The sequence below is a fragment of the Cheilinus undulatus genome, linkage group 19, assembly GCF_018320785.1.
Source record: "Cheilinus undulatus linkage group 19, ASM1832078v1, whole genome shotgun sequence".
Taxonomy (NCBI): Eukaryota; Metazoa; Chordata; class Actinopteri; order Labriformes; family Labridae; genus Cheilinus; species Cheilinus undulatus.
The window spans coordinates 17,926,875-17,947,916 of record NC_054883.1 but is presented as its reverse complement, the minus strand read 5'-3'; the positions used below and the strand labels follow the sequence as shown (position 1 = coordinate 17,947,916).

At 39.6% G+C, this 21,042-nt stretch overlaps 1 protein-coding gene across 1 annotated transcript in view; it reads right to left on the bottom strand.

Moving 5' to 3' along the window:
• Positions 1 to 21,042, bottom strand: part of reck (reversion-inducing-cysteine-rich protein with kazal motifs) — a 138,426-nt gene that overhangs the window by 48,576 nt on the left and 68,808 nt on the right. The window contains exons 12-17 of the mRNA XM_041813622.1: positions 20,112 to 20,248; positions 19,150 to 19,293; positions 18,860 to 19,048; positions 10,645 to 10,767; positions 8,828 to 8,999; positions 309 to 498 (exon numbers count right to left, since the gene is read on the bottom strand). Of these exons, the coding sequence (XP_041669556.1) occupies positions 309 to 498; positions 8,828 to 8,999; positions 10,645 to 10,767; positions 18,860 to 19,048; positions 19,150 to 19,293; positions 20,112 to 20,248 (955 nt within the window). The remainder of the gene's footprint in view (positions 1 to 308; positions 499 to 8,827; positions 9,000 to 10,644; positions 10,768 to 18,859; positions 19,049 to 19,149; positions 19,294 to 20,111; positions 20,249 to 21,042) is intronic.

Genomic DNA, 21,042 nt, shown 5'->3' with positions numbered 1-21,042 from the left:
AGCCAAGGTGTAACTACCTCTTTCTCTAAAGGAAGGGAATCTGAAAGATGTGGTCTGCAGCCAGACCCCTCTAACATAAAACAGAGTACTTAGAAAAACCAGGATACTCTAGTCCATCTAAACACAGCCATTGTGTTGCTTTTAAATGTTACAGCTCCCAGAGAACATTGCTGAGTGCTGAAGTGAGACTGTGCTGTGTTGAGTATTTCTTTGCTCTAGAAACACTGAAGGCTGCAGGGAAAAACTCAGCAGCAGCAACAAGAGCAGTCCCTGACCTTCGCTGTCTCCTGCTGTCCTGTGAAACCTACCTGGCAGTGGCCCATGTAGGCCAGGGTTTTCCCAGCCTGCTGCAGATGGCACAGATTAGTATGGACCAGGCCGTCAGTGTCACAAGCCGGCTCCACGCTGTTCTTATCGCAGGATCCTGGACGACCTATACACTGGTACTGTGGGCAGTCTGATGAGTCACTCAGACACACACGATACTTTGGCAGGCACCTGTGAACACACACACACATACACAGTTATATGCCTTTATATATCCACACAAATATCTTTACCTACTTGCCGAGGAGATGGGATACATAGAACAATGAGTAACAACGCAATCTTTGGGCATTCATTTGGAAAACACTCTACAAAACCAGAAAGTGCACATTCACATGAATATTTTGGTTATCGTCTACAATTAAAAAAAAAGCAAAGGGATTAGAATAAATTCATTTAACCAAAACAAACTAAGAAAGCCTACCCAGTCACCATAGCAACCTCCAAATCTCCACACTTGCCTCTTTTTGTAATTGTGTGCAGTCTTTTAACAGACAGCCAGGAAAAAAGGTTTCTGAAAGTTTACGCTTTAGGATAAAAGACGTCATTATGACGTGTGGATGCAGGTGGTAAACCTGCCTGACTGTTTACATGTGAGAGATTAATGTCTTCCAGACCACACCTGGTGGGAAAATGAATTAAACACTTACTGGAACATTAAAACATGGGAAATAAAAGTTTATTTCAGATCATATGTTTATCTCGATCCAACACAACCTCTCATAAAATTTGCTTCATAAAGTTTGCTTATTGAGGATGGCAAAACATGGAAGTGAACAATAAGGAAATGGAAAATTACTGGGAAGAGGAAACATGTTGATCCACATGTCTTCTTGATACTCACTGGCCATTATATTAGGTACACCTTGCTAGTACTGGGTTGGACCTCCTTTTGCCTAACTGCCTTAATTCTTCGTTGCATAGTTTCAACAAGGTGTTAGAAACATTCCTCAGAGATTTTGGTCTCAGATCCTCTTTTCAACCACATACCAAAATTGCTCTATTGGATTGAGATCTGGTGACTGTAGAGGCCACTGGAGTACGGTGAACTAATGTGATGTTCAAGACACCAGTTTAAGATGATTCGAGCTTTGTGACATGGTGCATTATCCTGCTGGGATTAGCCATCAGAGGATGGGTACACTCACTGTGGTCCTAAAGGGATGCCCATGGTCAGCAACAATACATTTTTTTTAAATGTATTTATCCAGGAGAACCTCATTGAGATCAAGAATCTCATTTACAAGAGTGTCCTGGCCATGATAGGCAGCAGCACAATGAACAGAGTTACAAACAACACAGAGAAATTATTACAAACACAAATCAAACAAATCCATGTCACAGAGTAAAAGTCATTAGTCAAAACATCTACAACCAGATGCCTCATCCTCCAACAGTTTTAAATTACTTTTAAAAACATTTAAAGAGAGCTCCCCCAGACATAAAGTCTCCTGTAGCAGATTCCAGGCTGCAGCAGCAGCATACCTGAAGCTCCTTTTACCCATTTCAAGACGGACCTTTGGCACAGATAGCAAAAGTACATTTTCTGACTGAGTCACAGAGTGAGGATTATAACTTCCAGAACTTTTCATATTAATGTAACCACACAAATATGAAGGAAGCAGATTTAGAATAGCCTTATAAATAAGGATATGCCAGTGCTTTTGTCTACATGTGTTCAATGAAGACCACCCAACTCGATCATACAAAGTACAATGATGAGGTAGGGACTTAAGGTTGGTTATAAACCTCAGTGCCCCATGGTACACAGTATCCAAGGATTTAAGGCATTGAAAAGATGCATGCATGTACAGAACATCACCGTAATCAATCAAAGGAAGAAAAGTGGCAGCAACAAGTCTTTTCTTTGCAGTAAAGGAAAAACAAGACTTATTTCTGAAAAAGAAGCCCAGCCGTAATTTTGACTTTTTTACAACTTGCTCAATGTGAAGCTTGAAAGTCAAAGAATCATCAATCAAAAACTCAAGATATTTATAAGAAGATACAACCTCAATCACATCACCCTGAGACGTGGTAACAGAAGGAAGGTTCAGTAACTTCTTCTTTGAGTTTGAAAACAACATTAGTTTGGTTTTGTCAGGATTTAAGATCAATTTTATCTCACACAGTGTGTCCTGTATCATATCGAGGGCTTGTTGTAAGTGACAGAGAGCCTGATGCTGTGTAGGGGCAGAGCAATAAATGAAGGTATAATCTGCATTTAATGACAATTTGCAGTGGGAACATTTAGACCAATGTTATTATTATACAGCATAAATAAAAGCAGCCCCAAAACTGATCCCTGAGGTACTCCATTTTTAACTTCTAGACATTTCGGAGAAAAACCTTTGGCTTGCACACACTGTGTTCTGTTTGATAAAAAGTTTTCATACCAACGAACAGATTGTTCTGATAGACCAATACAGTGCAGTCTATCTTTTAAAATAACATGGTTGACTACTTTTAAGGCAGCAGTGGTTGTACTGTGTTTTTTTTCTAAAACCTGACTGGTAATCACATAAAATGTTGCTGCTTGTTATAAACTCTTTGAGTTGGTCACTCACAAGTGACTCAAGGGTCTTTGCAAGGACTGACAGTTTGGAAATTGGTCCATAATTATTAACAAGTTATGGGTCTCCCCCCTTGAACAGGGGAAAACAAACACAGATTTCCAAATATTCAGGATTTCGTTGGAAACCAAAGAAAGATTAAAAAGATATGTTATTGGTTTTGCAATAAAATCAGCTGCAAGTTTAAAAAAAAACAGGGCTCAAGGTTATCTGGACCTGCCGGTTTCCTTATATTAAAAAGTCTGAGGGCTTTGCGTACCTCACTAACTGTAAATGTCCTGAAACTGAACTGTTGATGAACAGGTACAGCTAAATGTTCAGAACGGACAGGGGGGTTTGTTTGAACCTGCTTAACTTTATAAAACAGAGAGCCTGAATTAATAAAATGCTCATTAAACAAGTTAAGCATAGAATTTTTGTCCTTGATGGTAATTGAATCTTTAACAAGACAAGGGGGAAGCTCTGTAGCTTTTCTGTTTGCAGACAAAGATTTAATTGTCTTCCAAAAAAGTTTAGGATCATTAAGATTATTTGATGCTTCAGAAAGAAAATTCTCAGCTTTTGCATTTCTGATCACTACAGTGCAAGAATTTCTCAAACGTCTGAAGTTCAACCAATCTGAGTCAAGGCCAGAACTCCTGGCTTTAGCCAAAGCCAAATTACATTCCTACAGTAACTGGGATAAGTCAGTGGAAAACCATGGAGTATCATGGCCTTTTACCCTGAGCTCCTTACAAGGAGCATGTTTATCAATAATACTGATGAAACCATAATAGAAATATTTCCAGGCACATTCTACATTATCAATGAGATTAATTCTCTCCAAATCAAAAGTGAGAATATCATGAAAAAATGCTTGATCAAAAAAGCGCTTCATATTCCTTACAATAAGCCGTGGCTTGGTTTTAGTAATTTTAGTGTTCCTTACAGTAGCAACTATACAATGATCACTAATGTCATTTGGAACGATGGCCACAGGAGAATATTTGTGAGGAACATTGGTTAATATAAGATCAATCAATGATGATTTATCAGGACACTTCAAGTTTGGCTCTGTGGGCTGATCAACAATCTGAAAAAGACTGAGTGAATCACATTCAGCTTTAAAATTGTCAGACACAGAATTTAACCAGTTCCAGTTTAAATCACCAATTATGATAATTTCATTGTAATTATGCTATGACAAGAGGCTCATTAAGGAGGGAAGGGAATCACTGATTGCTGAAGGTGCTCTATAACAACCAATAACAGTAATGTAAAGCATTTGAGAAACTTCAACATCAAGAGCCAGGAATTTAAATTGCTTACTTAGCATTTTAGAGATTAAAACATTAACATGAAATTTGTTTTTCACATAGATAGCAATGCCCCCTCCCCTACCAGATCGATCAGACCTGAAAACATTATATCCATCAATATGAATGTCCTTATCCAAGACAGATTTACTCAGCCACGATTCAGATATTACAATCACATCAGCGCCAGCTGAATGCACCCAGATGCGCATCATATCAAGTTTAGAGATTAAGCTGTGCAAATTAAGATGTATAAAACCAAGTCCAGTCCCAGTTTTAAAATCATCAGGAGTTCTGAATCCCAGGAATCTCTCCTCACTGGAAGGTTTAAAATCAGCCGGCCATGGATTGGGCTGGACATTTACGGAAATCAGCAGTAACAGTAAAATCAAAACTTTGTGTCTAAAAATCCTGCAAGACACCTCCAGCCTTGGTGCCTTTAGTTATCACTTAAACTGTTGGCGCATATAAAATAATTTTTCAGTACCATCAGACATATTAAACAGAGAGGCACCATGCCATTTGAACAAAAAGTCACAAAGTCACTTGCTTTAAGCTCAAGCGTTTCCTGGTAAAGTCCGCTGGTTTGCACACTGGGGAAGACCGGTGGAGAGAGTGCCCTCCCCGGCACACTCTCCAAACTCAGACAGATGAGCCCAAAGTTCCAGGCCAATGAGGCAATAACCAACAAAGTCACAGTTGCCATCACTATTGAGCTTATGAAAAACAGGTACATATGGCTTTAGGCCTCCCGTGCCACAGGATCACCAACACATGCAGCGAAGCAACCAGGCTGACAGCATGGGGGAGACCTAGCAGCAGACAAAGCCAAACAGGAGAGTGGTGCAGGTAGCACTGGGCTACTCACAGTCAACAGGTGGAAACGATGCCACTAATCCTACCGCCAGTGTGCCGACAGTCAGCAGAATAGAACATCCAGCAGGACGGACAATCGGCGCAGCACAGGCCCACACAGCCAAATACACTCAGCTGCTAAATCCACATTTCAGCCGCAGGCCGGCAGAGAGAGGCAGAAGGTAGGAAAAACAGCAGCGACAAACCGGTTGCAAGATGGTGACGTTTGCTTTTGAAAAGCAGTAAAGGCTTCCTCCAAGCTAAGCTGTCATAAGTGCCGGTGTTGTGTTGTATCCAACAGAAATAAGAACTCAGAAAAAAGTGTTAAAGTTGATCACCAACACAGAAAATCAGAGTCTCTGTGGCAGTAAACGCAGTTGAAAGCAAGGTTGAAAGGCAGAGGTAAAATCTAATTTAAAAATCAGCTATAAACAGTTAAAATGACAAACACTAAGGAGAGAAAAACAGACATGAAGACGCGCATGCTGCCATCTTGCCTACTTAGGTAGGCCGTGGCATTTATATGATGCTCAATTAGTACTGAGGGGCCCAAAGTGTGCCAAGAAAGTATTCCACACACCATTACACCACCAGCAGCCTGAACCGTTGATACAAGGCAGGATGGATCCATGCTTTCATGCTGTTTACACCAACAACTGACCCTACCGTCTGAATGTCATAGCTGAAATTGAGACTCATCAAACCAGGCAACATTTTTCCAATCTTTTATTCTTCAGTTTTGGTGAGCCCGTGTGAATTGTAGCCTCAGTTTCCTGCTTTTAGCTGACAGGAGTGGCCCCTGGAGTGGTCCTCTGGTGATGTAGCCCATCTGCTTCAAGGTTTGACGGGCTGTGCATTCAGAGATGGCATTCTGTATACCTTGGTTCTAATAAGTGGGTATTTGAGTTACTTCTGCCTCTCTATCATCTTAAACCAGTCTGCCCATTCTCCTCTGACCTCTGACACCAACAAGGCATTTTCATCCGCACAACTGTCGCCCTTTTTCAGACCATTCTCTGTAAACCCTAGAGATGGTTGTGCTTGAAAATCCCAGTAGATCAGCAATTTCTGAAATACTCAGACCAGACCATCTGGCACCAACAATGTCATGTTCAAAGTCACTTAAATCCCCTTTCTCCCCATTGTGATGCTCAGTTTGAACTTCAGCAAGCCGTCTTGGCCACGTGCCTAAATGCACTGCCATGTGATTGGCTTATTAGCTATTTGTGTTAACAAACATTTAAAAAGGTGTACTTAATAAAGGTGCCAGAGAGTGTATGTGTTTGCTAATGAGAAAGATGTGGTTAAAAAGGGCTCTCTAAATAGATAATCATCTATGAGAAGTTTACGTCCTACTCTGAAATGAAAGAAAAGGTGTTAAGTTCACTGAAATGAGCTGACTAGAAATTGGAAAAAAGCCAAGCAGAACAGACTGGGATGAATCATACGTTAAAACAGTGTTTCTGATATAGAAACTGAGAGAGAGATATGATTAATGTCTTCTGCTGGTGTAATAAGTGCCACGGAAGTATACATTTAATCTCATCTGAGTAGATAAAAAGGAATTTATATCGTATTAAAAAAGGTCTTACCAGAGATATGCACCAGAGGAAGTTTTTGGACCTCGATAAGTCAACTCTAAACAGCATTTCTCTGAACTCTTCTCTTGTCTTGGTGTGTGTCCCTTCATGTCTAAATTAAGGAGTCATTAAAAAAAAGTTTATCGCAGCCACTAAGAGACAGCTCAGCTTCTAAGCTGAGCCCTCCAAGTCAACATTAATACACTGTGAGCATGAGTGGTGAGTATTATTAAAATGACTCTCATTATAATAAGATCAGATTCTGAACAGACCATCAAATTTGTATTTTCTGACATAAGCAGACCATGAAAGAAGGACTATGTAGGCTTCTTTCACATTTTCTGGGTTGGTAGACACTCCAGATACTCAAATATACACTATATGGACAAAATATTTGGCCGCCTAACCATTACACCAACAGGAACTGTAAAGACATTGTACTTAAAAACATACTTTAATATGGAGCTCCTCCCAGCCTCCACTCTTCATGGAAGGTTTTCCACAAGACTTTGGACTGTTTCTGTAGGAATTTGTGCTCCCTCCTTTTACAGAGCATTCATGAGGTGTGGCACTGATGTTAGATGTTGCAATCTCTGTTCCAGTTCATCCCAAAGGCGCTTGATGGGGTTGAGGTCTGGACTCTGCGCCGGCCAGTCAAGTTCTTCCATACCAAAATCCTCAAACCATGTCTTTATAGGTCTTGCTTTGTGTACTGGGCACAACCATGTTGGTTTAGAAAAGAGTCTTCCACAAACTGTTGCCTCAAAATTGGAAACTTTGCAGCTGAGTTGCTGTTGTTCCTAAATGCTTCACCTTTGAATATCATCACTTAATGCTGACTGTAGAACAACCGGCAGCGATGGTGTTTCACAAATTGTCTCATTGCAAAGTGGCATCCATCACAGTACCAGGATTGAAGTCACTGAGCTCTTCAGAATGACCCATGTTATATCACAAATGTTTCCAAATAGAGACTGCATGGCTAGGTGCATAATTTTATACACCTGTGGCAACAGGTCTGATTGAAACACCTGAATTCAATAATCAACAGACGTGGCCAAATACTTTTGTCTATATAGAGTATGTTAAAAAATACTCAATAGCCTCAATACACAATAAATATGCCTTAAAGCTTCAGTGAAGAATAGGGATGTAACAAGTCATCTCTGTTGTTGACTAAATCTGATAATCAGAGGTGTGGTGCCGTGTATTTAACCAGCCATTGACACAAGTCTGATAATGATATCAACACATGTGATTATATCACTGAAGTAAAGCAAGCTAACGAGCTCTGCTTAGTGAGGAAAAAGAAGGAAAATCAAGAAAATATTCCTGCCCAAACTCCTTGTCAGCCTTGTCACCTCCCTCTTACCTTACTCTTAACCCATGTCAACATGAGCGATAGAGAGGAAAATATCAAACATGCTGCCTCAATTGTAGGCTGTCAGGACACAACACAAAGTGGTGTAATCGAACTGATTTTGTCGCTGCCACTCGCTGGTGTAACATGTAGTTAGGACAATCTGTATGAATTTTTGTGCAGAGTGTCATAACCTATACTTCATGAACAATGTTGCTGTTGGTCTTGCTTGCTGTTATAGCTCAAAGAGAAGTCCAGATAAATTTCAGTCTGTTATCAAACTAAAAACTCCTCACAAGAGCTTCAAATTATAAATAAAATATTCTGAACATTTTTACATAACAGTTTTTGTCTTTCATATATCTTTAATACTTTAAGTCCTCACTATTCATACGAGCTTTTTAGCACAAATGTAGTTGTTGCGTCAGTAAACCCAATTTTGACATTCAAACAGAAGAGTTCAGCCAAGGTCAACATTTTTGTCTGAGTGTCCTTATGAATTATTTTTGCCTGAATATGCTACTTAGCTCTTCCTGTCTTAAATTTGTATTCTTGTCAGATAGAAAAAGCTTTAGAGAGCAATTTAGACCATGGGAGGGAAGGTTAAAAGCTTATGGGTGGTTTGTTGGGGGGCGTTGATGATCTGTGATTGAAATGAAAAAACAAGCACCACAGTGGTAAAGCCTAATGGTCACCCATCCCTCCTAATTATAACAAAAAGACAGTATACAGCTGGAGGGAAAAAGGGTAAAATAGAAAGGGAGGGAATTTTTTTTTTATTTTTTATGTGATGGTGATTATCATCTCCAGCAGATACAAAGCCCAGAGAGTGGAACCTACCTCTGGTTTCTCTGACAGGGTTTGCTAGCACAGGGGTTACTGAGGCGGCACACGCCGAACAGAAACTGATGGTCCTTAAATCCCATACAGCGAGCCACACAGGCACTGGGGTAAGTCCGTCCGTTGGAGGCACAAACGGGGACAAAACGGTCCGGACAGTTACAAGGTAGACCTAGAGGAGGATGAGGGACAAAAAGGATCAGTGGTATGAATGAACGACTAACATGAGGAGAGGAAAACAAAGCTAGATCTCACACAAAGTGTCACATTTTACATGAAGCTAGGATATATGCCTCTAGCTTTACAAGACAGTTAATCTTTATTACAACCTGGGTGTTTTGTAGTGCTGGGCAAGTAATCACATGCTGAACTTGGCCTGTTTTTTTCCTATAGGTTTTGTTATGTTTGCTAAATGGAGTGAACCATTCCTTCTCATTTCTGGCACAGTGTAAACTCCCACTCCCACAAAACAGCTCTTGCTTTGTTTTAAGTGAGGAGCAGAGGGAGGAAAAGTAAGGACTTCTGTTACTTTGACAGCAAGGCAGTCGTATGTCTGACAGTAAATAATAATGACTAAGACGTTTTTTTGCACAAACTTGCTCTCCCATCTTTTGAGGACAAAAAAGTAAAAAAAAAAAAATAGTTCTGTGACAAAATATTCAAATTATTGACATAGTTACAAAAAAGGACCCTGCACTTTGTATTTGCTCTATTTGTGCCATTACTAAAAGCATTTACTTTCTGTAGTGACACAGAAGGCCACATCATAGGATCTCTTTCTCTCAATTTTGAGCTATTCAGGCCCTCTCCACCAGGATCTGTGCAGTTAGAGTTGACAAAGCATGACCGGACATCAAATCCATCTTGCCATTGGTTGTCAAAGCACTTCACAAGGCATTCTGGGATAAGAAATGGCAGTTAGCATTAGTCGCTGGTAGCAGAAAGAATCAACAATTGATTTAAAAAATACATACAAAGATTTTTAACCCATTAAAGTCTGAAAACACAAATTATAGTCAAAAAATTCTCATTTTTTGGAACTGAAATGTTTATTCAACTTACTACTGAAATCCAAAAATCCAAATTTCCATAAAATTTAGCATATATATTTTTAGTATCTCATTTCGTTCATTAGGTGTTTTTGGTAACTGATAATCCACTTGAGGGCATTTTTATCACTTATCAGATTTTATTTATAAGTTTTTTTGAGTAACTATTGAGCATATTGATTAGATGGAGGTATCATAAAAGTAAATGTGATACAACAGGTGTTAAGGGGTTAAAGACATGGCATACATGACTACATATTATCTTAACCCATTTTCTTGAGACAGCATGGAGATTAGGTCATTTCTCAAGAAATTTCCAAGTTATTTTGGAAAAACAGCCTTGCTTTCCAAAAAAGAGCAGATAGATCAGTAGAAATCTTGAAACAAAGACTAATATTTACTTTAACCATAGGAAAATCTAAAAACCTAAAAATGCATGTATGAATTAACTGTATGTCCACTTAAATCTACTGTACGTAGACTTTTTGCCACATTGTTTTTCTTGGCACACATTCATTAACCTACTGGAAAGAGCTTTGTGACCCACTTTTGGGTCCTGATTCACCAGTTCAGAACCACTGGATTAGAGATTACAACCAAGGGCTGCATTAGAGAAAATAAGTAAATGCATGTTTTTGGATGTAAAGCTCATAGAGCATTGACAAAGACCAGTCAGATCTTGCTGGAGTGTCTGGAGATTTTAATGATTAAATCTGTTCCACGCGGGACCACTGCCCCAAATGTCCTGTCATGTTCACTCAGACTTACCAGTAAAAAGTCGGCGGTCCTCGTCAGCGCTGTTGTAGCTGAGACACTCACGTGTGGAGCAGATGGTGTCACCAGCGAAACAGGAGCAGGTGTGGCAGTCCACCATGAAGGATGACCCATGACCTGGAGGTAGAGGAATAAACACTATTGTTGCAATTCTACTGGATTTACATTCAAGTAAAATAATTACAAAAACCCTAAAACAATAACAGACCAAGATCAATTTATGGAAATGTATGGGTGATCTAAATGTGAAAGTATGCTTGCCATGTGTAACTACTGGAGGCTAACAGATGTCTTGTTTTTAATGATGCCATCAAACCCTCAGTTTAATAACGGGAGATGATGGTGGATACTTCACATTTCCAGTCACAAAACATGCAGTAATCAACCATTTGGGACCTGTTGATGTGGTTTAAACTTCACTGGTGCTAATCACATCACCAGTTTTGGAAAATAAGTGTGAGTATGTGCCACATTAATGTCCTCGATTTTGATCTATATGGTCAATTTCAAATTCTCATGGGAATTGTGGATATTGTGGTAAACAGAAAGTACTTAAATTAGAGGCTATTGGAACAAGGTCGGGAACACTGTCCTAGAAGACTCAGGGATTTTTATTAATCTGCGTCATTTCTTTTTTGTACTAAAAGAAACAATGTTGTAGACTCAGGTCGTGTCTCATTGTTCTTCACCAGGGCATAAGCAAAGGAAATAGAGGGTAGTGAGGTTAGCACCCATGCTGTCTGCCAGTGAAGTTATCAGCTTTGAGCCTGATGCTGAAACAAGGTCTCTTGCTCTGATTGGTTATTACTGCATTCTGGGCTAATCTTATTGTTAGCATCTTGGCTGGGGAGATTTTAATCATTTAACTATACAGGGTGTGAAAGAGTTTGGAGGGATTAAGTATCCTATGTGGCCTTGGAAAGCCTCAGATTTGCTCAGGAGGAGCTGGATAGCATCACTGGGGAGAAGGGTCTCTGGGTTGAACTGCTCAGCCTGCTGCCATCATAACCAGGTTAAGGGGTAGAAATAGATGCATGAAGAGGAAGTTAATGTACTTTTTCTGACAGGCTCACATTCCCTTTGTCTCTTGAAAATCTATTGCACGACTTTTGTATGACTAATTACTTATTATTGATGTCAAGATGATTATTAATTAACATGTTCCTTCATGAGAGCAGTGATGTATTGCTACCATTACTGCCCTGCAGGCTGGATTCCTTTTTTAATCACATCTGAAATTCATCTGAAATTCTGGATAAGCCTAGGGAATATTTGCACTCACAGGAGGAAACCTTTTCTCCTAATTCTCCTGTTACACAAGAATACGTTAATTTCTCAATAACTCCTAAACGTCCTTTCATGACTTGTTCCAAGTTTGCTTGCGTAAGATGAGAGAAGACGATTAGATAAAGAGGGGAGCAAATTTCTAAAGGCTAATATATTCTATAAAGAGCTCTGTTTAATTTCCTCTGACAGGAATACACAAAAAGTGACCTTGGATGTTTTTAAATATATAAAAATGCAACTAAACTTATATATTTATTTTAACTTGGAGGTAGAGCAGTTGATGCAAAAAAAATCATATTTTCTGGCATGGCTTAATGAGACTTTGGTAGGAAAATAAAACCCGAGAATCAAACTAACTCATGGTATCCCTGACATCTTAGATGTAACGAGAATGCTGGAAGTCAGTCATGGAAGTTACAGGTGGTGCTAAGAGGAATGTTAACGTTTATTTTTGTAACTTTTACTTCTTTTCTGGAAGGATGGGATGGTGGATAGAGGCAGAACCTGGTGACAGAGAGAGTGGGTAACAACATGCAGAGAGGGAGCCACAGGCTGGGTTTGAATCTAGGATGCCGACTCTAAGGCCAACAGCCCATGTTTATAGCTGTGCTCCAACATAATCACTAGGCTAGGGGTCTAAAACCAGCAGCTCCAGAGCAGAGGAACTCTTTGGTCCCTCTCCAGTGACTCACAGCAGCATTGCTAAAAAAAAAAGGGAACAACCCTCCAAAATTGAATTTCCAAATGTTATTTTACGTTCTCTTTACCTGAAAATGTTCAGTATTAGTGTAATTAATTAATGCTGATGATTAGGGCTTACAGCTCACAAAAATCCAACATGTCAAAATATTAGAATATCACAAAACACCTGTCCAAAAAAAGCTTAAGCTCATTTATGCACTAAGTACTTGGTTGGTACTCCTTTACAAATTACTGCATCTATGCTTTGTGGCATGGAGCCAATCAGTCTGTGGCACTGCTGGGGTGTTATGAAGCCCAGGTTGCTCTGATAGCAGCCTTCTCCTCTTCTGGCCTAAACAACATACATATACTTATTTAAACTTCAACATCAGGTTAGGAGACATATGATTCAGGCAAGCATAATGCACTGTTCTCCACAATCTTGGAATGATTTTTGACACTATCCTCTCCTTCCATGAGCTCACAAAAGCATCCTTATTCCACCTTAATAAAACCCCGTCTCTATCCATTACTCACCTTCTCTGCAGCTGAAACCCTGACCCATGCTTTCATTACATCCAGACTCCACTACTGCAGTAGCATCCTTTACGGTACCTCATCCAAACTTTTCAATAAACTTAAATTTAATCAGAACTCTGCTTCCAGACCCCTGGCTTCTCTCAGTGCTTTTCTTTGAATAAGATTATGATAGCACTACATATTGATTGTGATTAAAAACAATGTTTTTAAATAGGTGATTAGCTGAGATTATATAACTGTTCTAAAGTATTTATATCACCCCTGACCTTTCCATATTTTACAGTATTATGACCTGGAATGCCAATAAAATATTTAAGATTTTCTTTTATGGTTTGATTTGACTAAATATATGTAGAAACATCTGCTAACCCAAAGGCAGAAAGTTGCACCTGATCTTGGTTAAGGCTCTTTCATTCACACATTCAAACACACATTTTGTGTTTTTAATTATAAATAATTGCCCTATAACATAATATCCCCTTCTACCTACTCATAATTTATTGACTATTTTGTTTTAGTTCATCTAGCAGAACTCCAATAATGTCCATTTAAATCACAGTTTTAACATGGAACATACGGAAAAATTTATTGAGGGTTAATGTTTATGTAAAATACTGTAAATACTGAGCACAGGTGGAAAGAGCAAACCTGGCTCTGGTGAAAAACAGCTGGGTGAAGCCACTTCACAGAATCTTATAAATGCGAGATACACAGGAGAAGAGTCTAAAGCTCAGCCCAGAAGGATCAGCAGATGGGTGAACAGATGTTTGGAAAGGATTAGTTCCAGCATATAACTAAGGCTAAAACTACATTATTTTTCTGTTTGCATACAAGTTAAACAAATGAGAAACTAAATGATACTTTATGGATGCATGGATCAAATCCTGGTCTCAAATATCTGCCCAGTCCTGACTCAAATAGCTAGAACTGATATGGGTTGTTTGCAATCACATGATCCTGAATGTCCGTTGGAGGCCAGGAAGAAGGGAACAGCCATTCGGGATGAATAGGAACAGGGAAAGTTAGTACTCTGCAGCTCTAAAGGGATCTAGTGTCTTGCGTTGTCTTTTCAGATGAACTGTAGGGGATGTGTATTTTAAAACATACAAAATGCTTACTCCCCACATGACATCATGAAGGGGAAAAACTGAGAATGGCTTGTTTCAGCACACATTTTCTGAAAGGTGGGGGTGGGGTTTGTTCTGATTATTGGGGGGATTGTGGACAGGCTAGGGCCCCATATTTTTGTTAGAAAAGCCTGAAAAGTTCAAATTTTTCCCTTACTAAAGGGCGGAAATCATCAGAATCCAGCCAATAAACGGTCTGTTGTGACTCACCTTACAGAAGAACACAAGTTGGAGTCAGTGAGAGGAGGTGCAAAGGCAATTAAATGTTGGCATCTTAAAGAGATTTAATCATCCATGGCTGCAGGATGGACTTTTTGCCACGTCTAAACAAAAATAATCTTTGCTCAGGTCATCACCCCTCTGGTTGCCATGGTAGCTTCTTCTTCTTTCTCCTCCTTTGTGGGGTTGTAAACCAGCTACGTGCATAACGCCACGTGCTGTGTCAGACCAAGTGAATATGCAAGTGTGCCCTAGCACGGTTCGATGTTGCTAGTGTGAAAGCAAACCGGGGGAAGGGGGAGGGGGAGGAATCGCACTGCGGCACGGTTTGAAACAACTGGGCCTAAAGTGAAAGCGCCCTAAGTCTATAGAGATTACTTAGAAACTGGAAGTCACTTGATGCTGCACAGTGGACCTATGGCAGGGTTTGCAGTCTTCTTGGTTACATTTTAAAAGCGGTGTAGGCTGGGTGTAGGAGTCTGCTAGGACCAAGGCAACTCCACTTCTGGCTACTGCATAGATTATACCAGCTGGTTTACAAGACAAGGTAAACTGAAACTGTCATGTGAAGGAGCATTTAAGCTGTTAATATTTAGATTTTTCATACTTTTAAATGATAGCTACAAGAAAGCTGATTAAAAAAGTGTTGAGAAAAAGTACCATACATTACAACACCTTTGCAATTAACTGGCTTTTTTTCTAAGAACATAACTTTTCAGAAATATTCACAGTTATTAATACCTACCCTAAAATGTTTCACTCACCCCCTCCACCAGGCAGCACTTCAACCAACAAGGGATTTTACATCCACCTCTGTAAACCAAGGTGTCATCTTGGAAAACATAGTTATAAAGGCTACAAAAAGCTTGAAAGCACTCAAGAAGAAATCGAGCTCCTTTCAAGCTTTCTAACTATGCAGTGAAAGGGCAGCAGGATAACTGCAGAGCAATCAAATTCAGACGATTGAATCATTAAGACTGGGTAATGGCAGAGCTTTTGCTGCCTTGTGCTTCTTTTTGAGCCAGAATTCTTCCTCAAGTCGAGCAAGCCGACCATAACAAGCTTGGTGAAATATGTACCTGCAGCCCTGAAGAGAGGATTTTTGGAAAGGTACGGCATGCTCTGTGATTTGCCTTTTTCCCTTTAAATTGTCAGACTTTGCTGTAAAGTTTGGCCCGACAGAAAACTGAACAGCGTGAGTCCAATTCAAAGAAAACATCTGTCTTTAATAAGAGAAGAGCAGCTCACTCCTCCTTAGAAGTACAGGCGAAAACAAACATTAAAGCACAAGATGAGAGGAGCAATAAACCGAGGAAAATATGAGTCAGGATATAAACGCACTGTATAAGTGGTGATGCATAAAATAAAATGGAAAAAAACATATTTGTCTTCGAAAAACATTATTGACATGAATTCTTCTGTCAGTTCAAATTCAAAAGTTAAGAGTCTGAAATAAGAAAGTTAAGGTCAGAACATGTTCTGATCACATTGTGAGAAATTGTTTATGGAAGAGGAAGTACTGCATAATACATTAGTGATATCTCTATCAATGTATGATCAATGACATTCCTGGCATCTATATGTACCAGCCAGGCATTAGACATACTGATATACAATGTGAAAAAAAGATAACAGGTTGTTTGAATTCATGTGATTCTGTGGAGACCTGAATGTCAGATAAGGGGGAAAGAAGGGAAGAACACTGTTAAGGAATCAATGGAAATAGAGGAAAGTAGTATACTAAAGTAGGGCTGGGAGATTATGGCAAAAATCAAAATCACATTTAATTGAATCTTTTTCCTCGACTATTATTATTATTATTATTTGTTTGTTTATTTGTAAAGGGACCATGTACAATAAAAAACATAAATGTTTCCATTTGATGCATTGTACCAGAGTTAGCATAAAGCTAATTTACATCTGCAGTCCCTTGGCAGGTCACAATTAAAACATCAGTTATAAAACATCACAGAGAAATGACAATAAAACATTAGCTCAAGCTGCAGAGTTAGATCACCCCCACAGGCATACACTCACATACACACAAACACATTCACACAGCCATATTTAAAATTATGTTATAGAATCAGTGTTTACAGAGTTGAGAGTCTTTCAGTAGATTTTTGAGTTTGTTCTTGAAGCTTCCGACAGAATCACAGTTCTTAATGCTGTCAGGGAGAGCGTTCCACTGAGTCGTGGCTTTTACAGAGAAAGCTGACTGACCAAAAGCAGTGCGACGGAAAGGCACAGAACAATCTCTAATTGAAGATATTCTGGTGGATTTTATGGACTGCTCAGAACGACGATTAACAAATTGACGCAATGGGGGAGGAGCCAAGCCATTTAAAATCTTAAAAACAAGACACAAATTAGAAAACAGTTTAAAATTCTCAAAGCTAAGCAGATGATGCTTTTCTAAAATCCTGCAGTGGTGATATTGCATAGATTTTTTTATCTAGAGTCTACGATTAATGAACAATTATTTCACACCTGACTCAGTTTGTGTTGTAAATATTTGTATAATTTTAAATGTTCCTGGTCTGACCTCCTGATAAAGATTTAAGATGATACAGATATTCTTTTCTTAAAAAACTGTCATTAGCTGCATTTCCTTTACCCTTAGAAATGTGCTAAATCTAAATAGCGCCATAAAAAACTGGTTATGGAAACACCTAAATTTTTGAAAAAACGTCTCAATATCACTAAAAGTTTTTACACTCTCATGAGGAGGTTTTTCAGACGTTTCAATACAGAAATATATCGCAAAAGTGCACTGGAAACACTGTTTCCACAGTCACAGGTCGTGATGTACAGTGTCACATGACCACTTCACTCCTAAACAACATGATGTGGTAAGAGTGGACAGAAGACAAGATCATACTTACACCCTTATATGTGGCTTTTGCTATACATACCAACTTTGCCTCTGAACTATCATCCGTTGCCTTCGTCTTTTGTTCAAACTTGTCAAGGCAACCGCTGCAGATATAATCATAACTGGACCAACACACAACAGGTTTGAGCGTCCAGCTTCCTTGCAACAGAGTCACACAAGACGAGATTTTATGAGGATCGTGGGGCTCATGCCCAAAACTCCCTTCAGTGGAAACACATTCAAAGCACAATTGTACTTAGTCGAAATTTAAGAATATATCGCTTTTATTTTGCGAAAAACTGTAATGGAAACGCAGCCAATGACATAAGTTGCTGACATTAACATGAGCTACAATTAGGTCCTCAATGAGGATAATATGTCAAATACTACCACAGACCTGTGTCTTTCAGCAAAACCAACCTTTATCCGAAAAAATGATCATTCCTTTTAATGATTACATTCCTTGTAGCACTATAGTAATAATATTTTATATTTCTATTTGTGTCCATTATTTAATAAAAACTGTCTTCACTGAGGGTTAAATATTTAAATCCTAGCTAATAAATTAGGATTAATGCAGTCTGTTTTATTGGTGTGTTTTCTCATGTAGTGTGATTCTATGGTGCATAAATAGAAAGAATTACAAGGGGGGAAAAATGTCAGTTTGGATTATTTTTCAATTAAGTGCCCAGCACTATAATGAAGCTCTTAATTGGCCTACACCCTGCAGTTCTCATCAGAAAATTTTATCATATAGTGGGAATGATCCCTACACTTTCCAAAAAAATAGATTCTTCCCATGGATTCACCAACTTTCCTAGTATGGAGTGGATCAATATCAAATTACTTAGTCCTGCAGACTTCCTACTATGCATCTGGTTAGAGAAAGGGAGACAAGAATCTTGAGGAGTCCTGTACTAAGCTGTGACTCTAGCTGTGTCTGTGTAGCAGTTTTTCTCCTTCATTTGTCATAAACATGCTTTTAATGGAAACACTAACATACTGTTAGGCAAAGAAATCTTATGATGTAAGTGAACCAGTTGAGATGTGCCGTTCACAAATGGGCCAGTAATGGGCTGGCTCTTTTATATGAATGACAACATGATTGTCATTGTTTAATACACATTTAAAAAGCCAAACTGGAATAATGAGGAGCTGTTTGGGAGCCAGTAAACCATCTCTTATTACTGAGCTGAGACAAATAATCCGAATCTCGAAAAAGAGAATGATTTTCCATCACAACAAGCTTGACTGGAGACTAGATATCGCCTGTGCAAACACAAGAAAGATCAAGGTTTAACTGTGCTGAACCGAACCTGACCACTGTGTGAAAAAAGACCATACAAGATATCCAACACTGATCAAGTGGCACCTGGACTGGTGCCACCTGATCAGCATTGGATAACCATGACCTAGATGACTGAGAACCTACACAGACACCGTACAAGATTTGATGTTATAAATATGGATTATGTCTTACTCTTCCTTTGCCCTCCTACAATGCAGGGCTTGTTAGTGTCCACACATGGCATTTCCACACAGTTCTCCAGACGCCCACTGGGACCACAGCTGCAGACCTCATAGCACCCAACTGGACCGGTGCGAGTTGGTACCTGTATATGAGCATCCTGCTGGACCAGGAACTCTGAGGCCTCACCCAGTTTACAGCCTGAAGACACACAAACGCAAGGACACAAATGACCAAACACTAAGGATAACTGAAGTTTAGAGACTTGATCAAAGACAATATTCCTCAGGAGGTTGTTGTACCTGGGACACAGAGGTACGGCTGGCAGTTGAGCTCATCAAGACAGCCCTTCCTGTTGACCTGACATAAGTGGTTGCTGGGGCAGGGGTTGGGGTTGCATGGGTGGATGACCTCCTCAGTGATGCTGTTGCCAAGGGAACTGGGGACTGGAGAGAGTATGTACAGCAGAAAGTGAGCAGGATATTGAGACGTCGTTATTTGTGTCCCAAATATTATGACAGTCTATCAAATAGGGCAGCCGTTCATGTTAATGGTCACATATTTTACCCATTTAAGACAAGTTTATATTGGTCTCAGAGGTCCCCAAAACATGCCTGTGAAGTTTGTTGCTGAAAAACACTCCAATATTGGATTTCTGCATGTCTAAAAACCCCTCTGTTTAAGCCCTGCTCAGAACAAGCTGCTTCTGTGTCTGTGGCTTTAAATGTTATTGAGCTGTTTAAATCTGCCCCTCTCAGGCAATGGATGTGGCTTAATTGTTGTGGCTTTCCTGATCCTCCTCTCAGCTGGCAGCAGAGAGGAGGATCAGGAGAGTAGGGCGGAACTTTCCTCCAAGCGGGGAGGGCCAACCGAACCTGGGGGCGGTGCTAACTCCCCACATGACATCATGAGGTGAAAATCTAGTCTTAAAGTAAAGTTCTGAGGATTTTGCTGGTTTTAGTGATTGGAGCAGTGCCCTGGTGCTGTAATAGTTCCAGTTTAATTTAACATTTTTGTTTTTTTGCTGCTATCATGAGATGTAAACATATTGCTATTAAGGGATAAAAAATATGCAAGCCAATGCTGTATCCCTACGTAGGGGTCAATGTTAGCTGCCACTTGCTGAAGCCCTCCAGTAGTATGAATAATACAATTTATTAAATGTTTATCACATTTCTGGTTCTTTTGTAAGAGGTCATTATGCATCCTTTATCCTTCTATGACTGTTTACATTTCTATTATTTTTGCCGTTGTCATGACTCACTGAGGTATCTGTCGAGAGGAATGCAGCGTTCAGGGTCATCAATGGGTGTCAGCAGCTCGCAGATCCTCTCTGGAGTTTGGTCTTCATGGAAACGTTTTCTGTCCCCACACTCAGTCAGGATGTACACACAATCAGACCTGAAGACAGATAAAACAACGTTTAAAAATAAATGGATAAAAAGAAACCAGCATAATGTGGGGTTGTGTAACTTCAAGGTGAAGAGGGCCGTTAGTGCTCTGCAGACAGCGAGGCTCTGACGACACACAGACCGCCTGAAGCTGGATGAGGACGACATGTCACGGTGTAATGTCACTCAAGACAAGTGGGAGATTAAAACCTCAGAGGAAGGTTGTACTTGACAAACTGCTGAACAAGATTTATAGCCCAGGGGATCGAGGGCTTTAACACTGACACACACACACACCAAGTATGACGCAGCAGATTCAGGGAGAAGGGCACGGCCTCCACCTGTCCATCAAAATGCCGCCTCATGAATTTATGTCCTCATCGCTCATCACTGACTGCTGCTTTATTCTGTGCAGTCACAGAGGAGGGAATAATGACCTCATGAGAAAACTAGACAACTGGAAAAAGAAGAAGCATGCCACCGTTACATCTAAAAAGATATGGAAACAAAAATATCAAAATTCATTGTACTGATCTGCAAATGAGTTCTAATTTAGTTTTAAAAGACAGGCAAAGATATTCTTAATCTGAGCATGCAAATATGAACAGATGACGATACACCATCATTACCATCAACATTATATAATCCTCCTTAATTCTACATTTGACAGCACTGAAAGCATTAATTTCCTCCACCAAGGAGCAAATGTGATCGGTAGGGTTTGTTTTGATGAAATTTCCAGTAAATGTCAGAAATGGCATAAGGAAGAACTGATTAGATTTTGGGAGTAATCTGGATCACCGT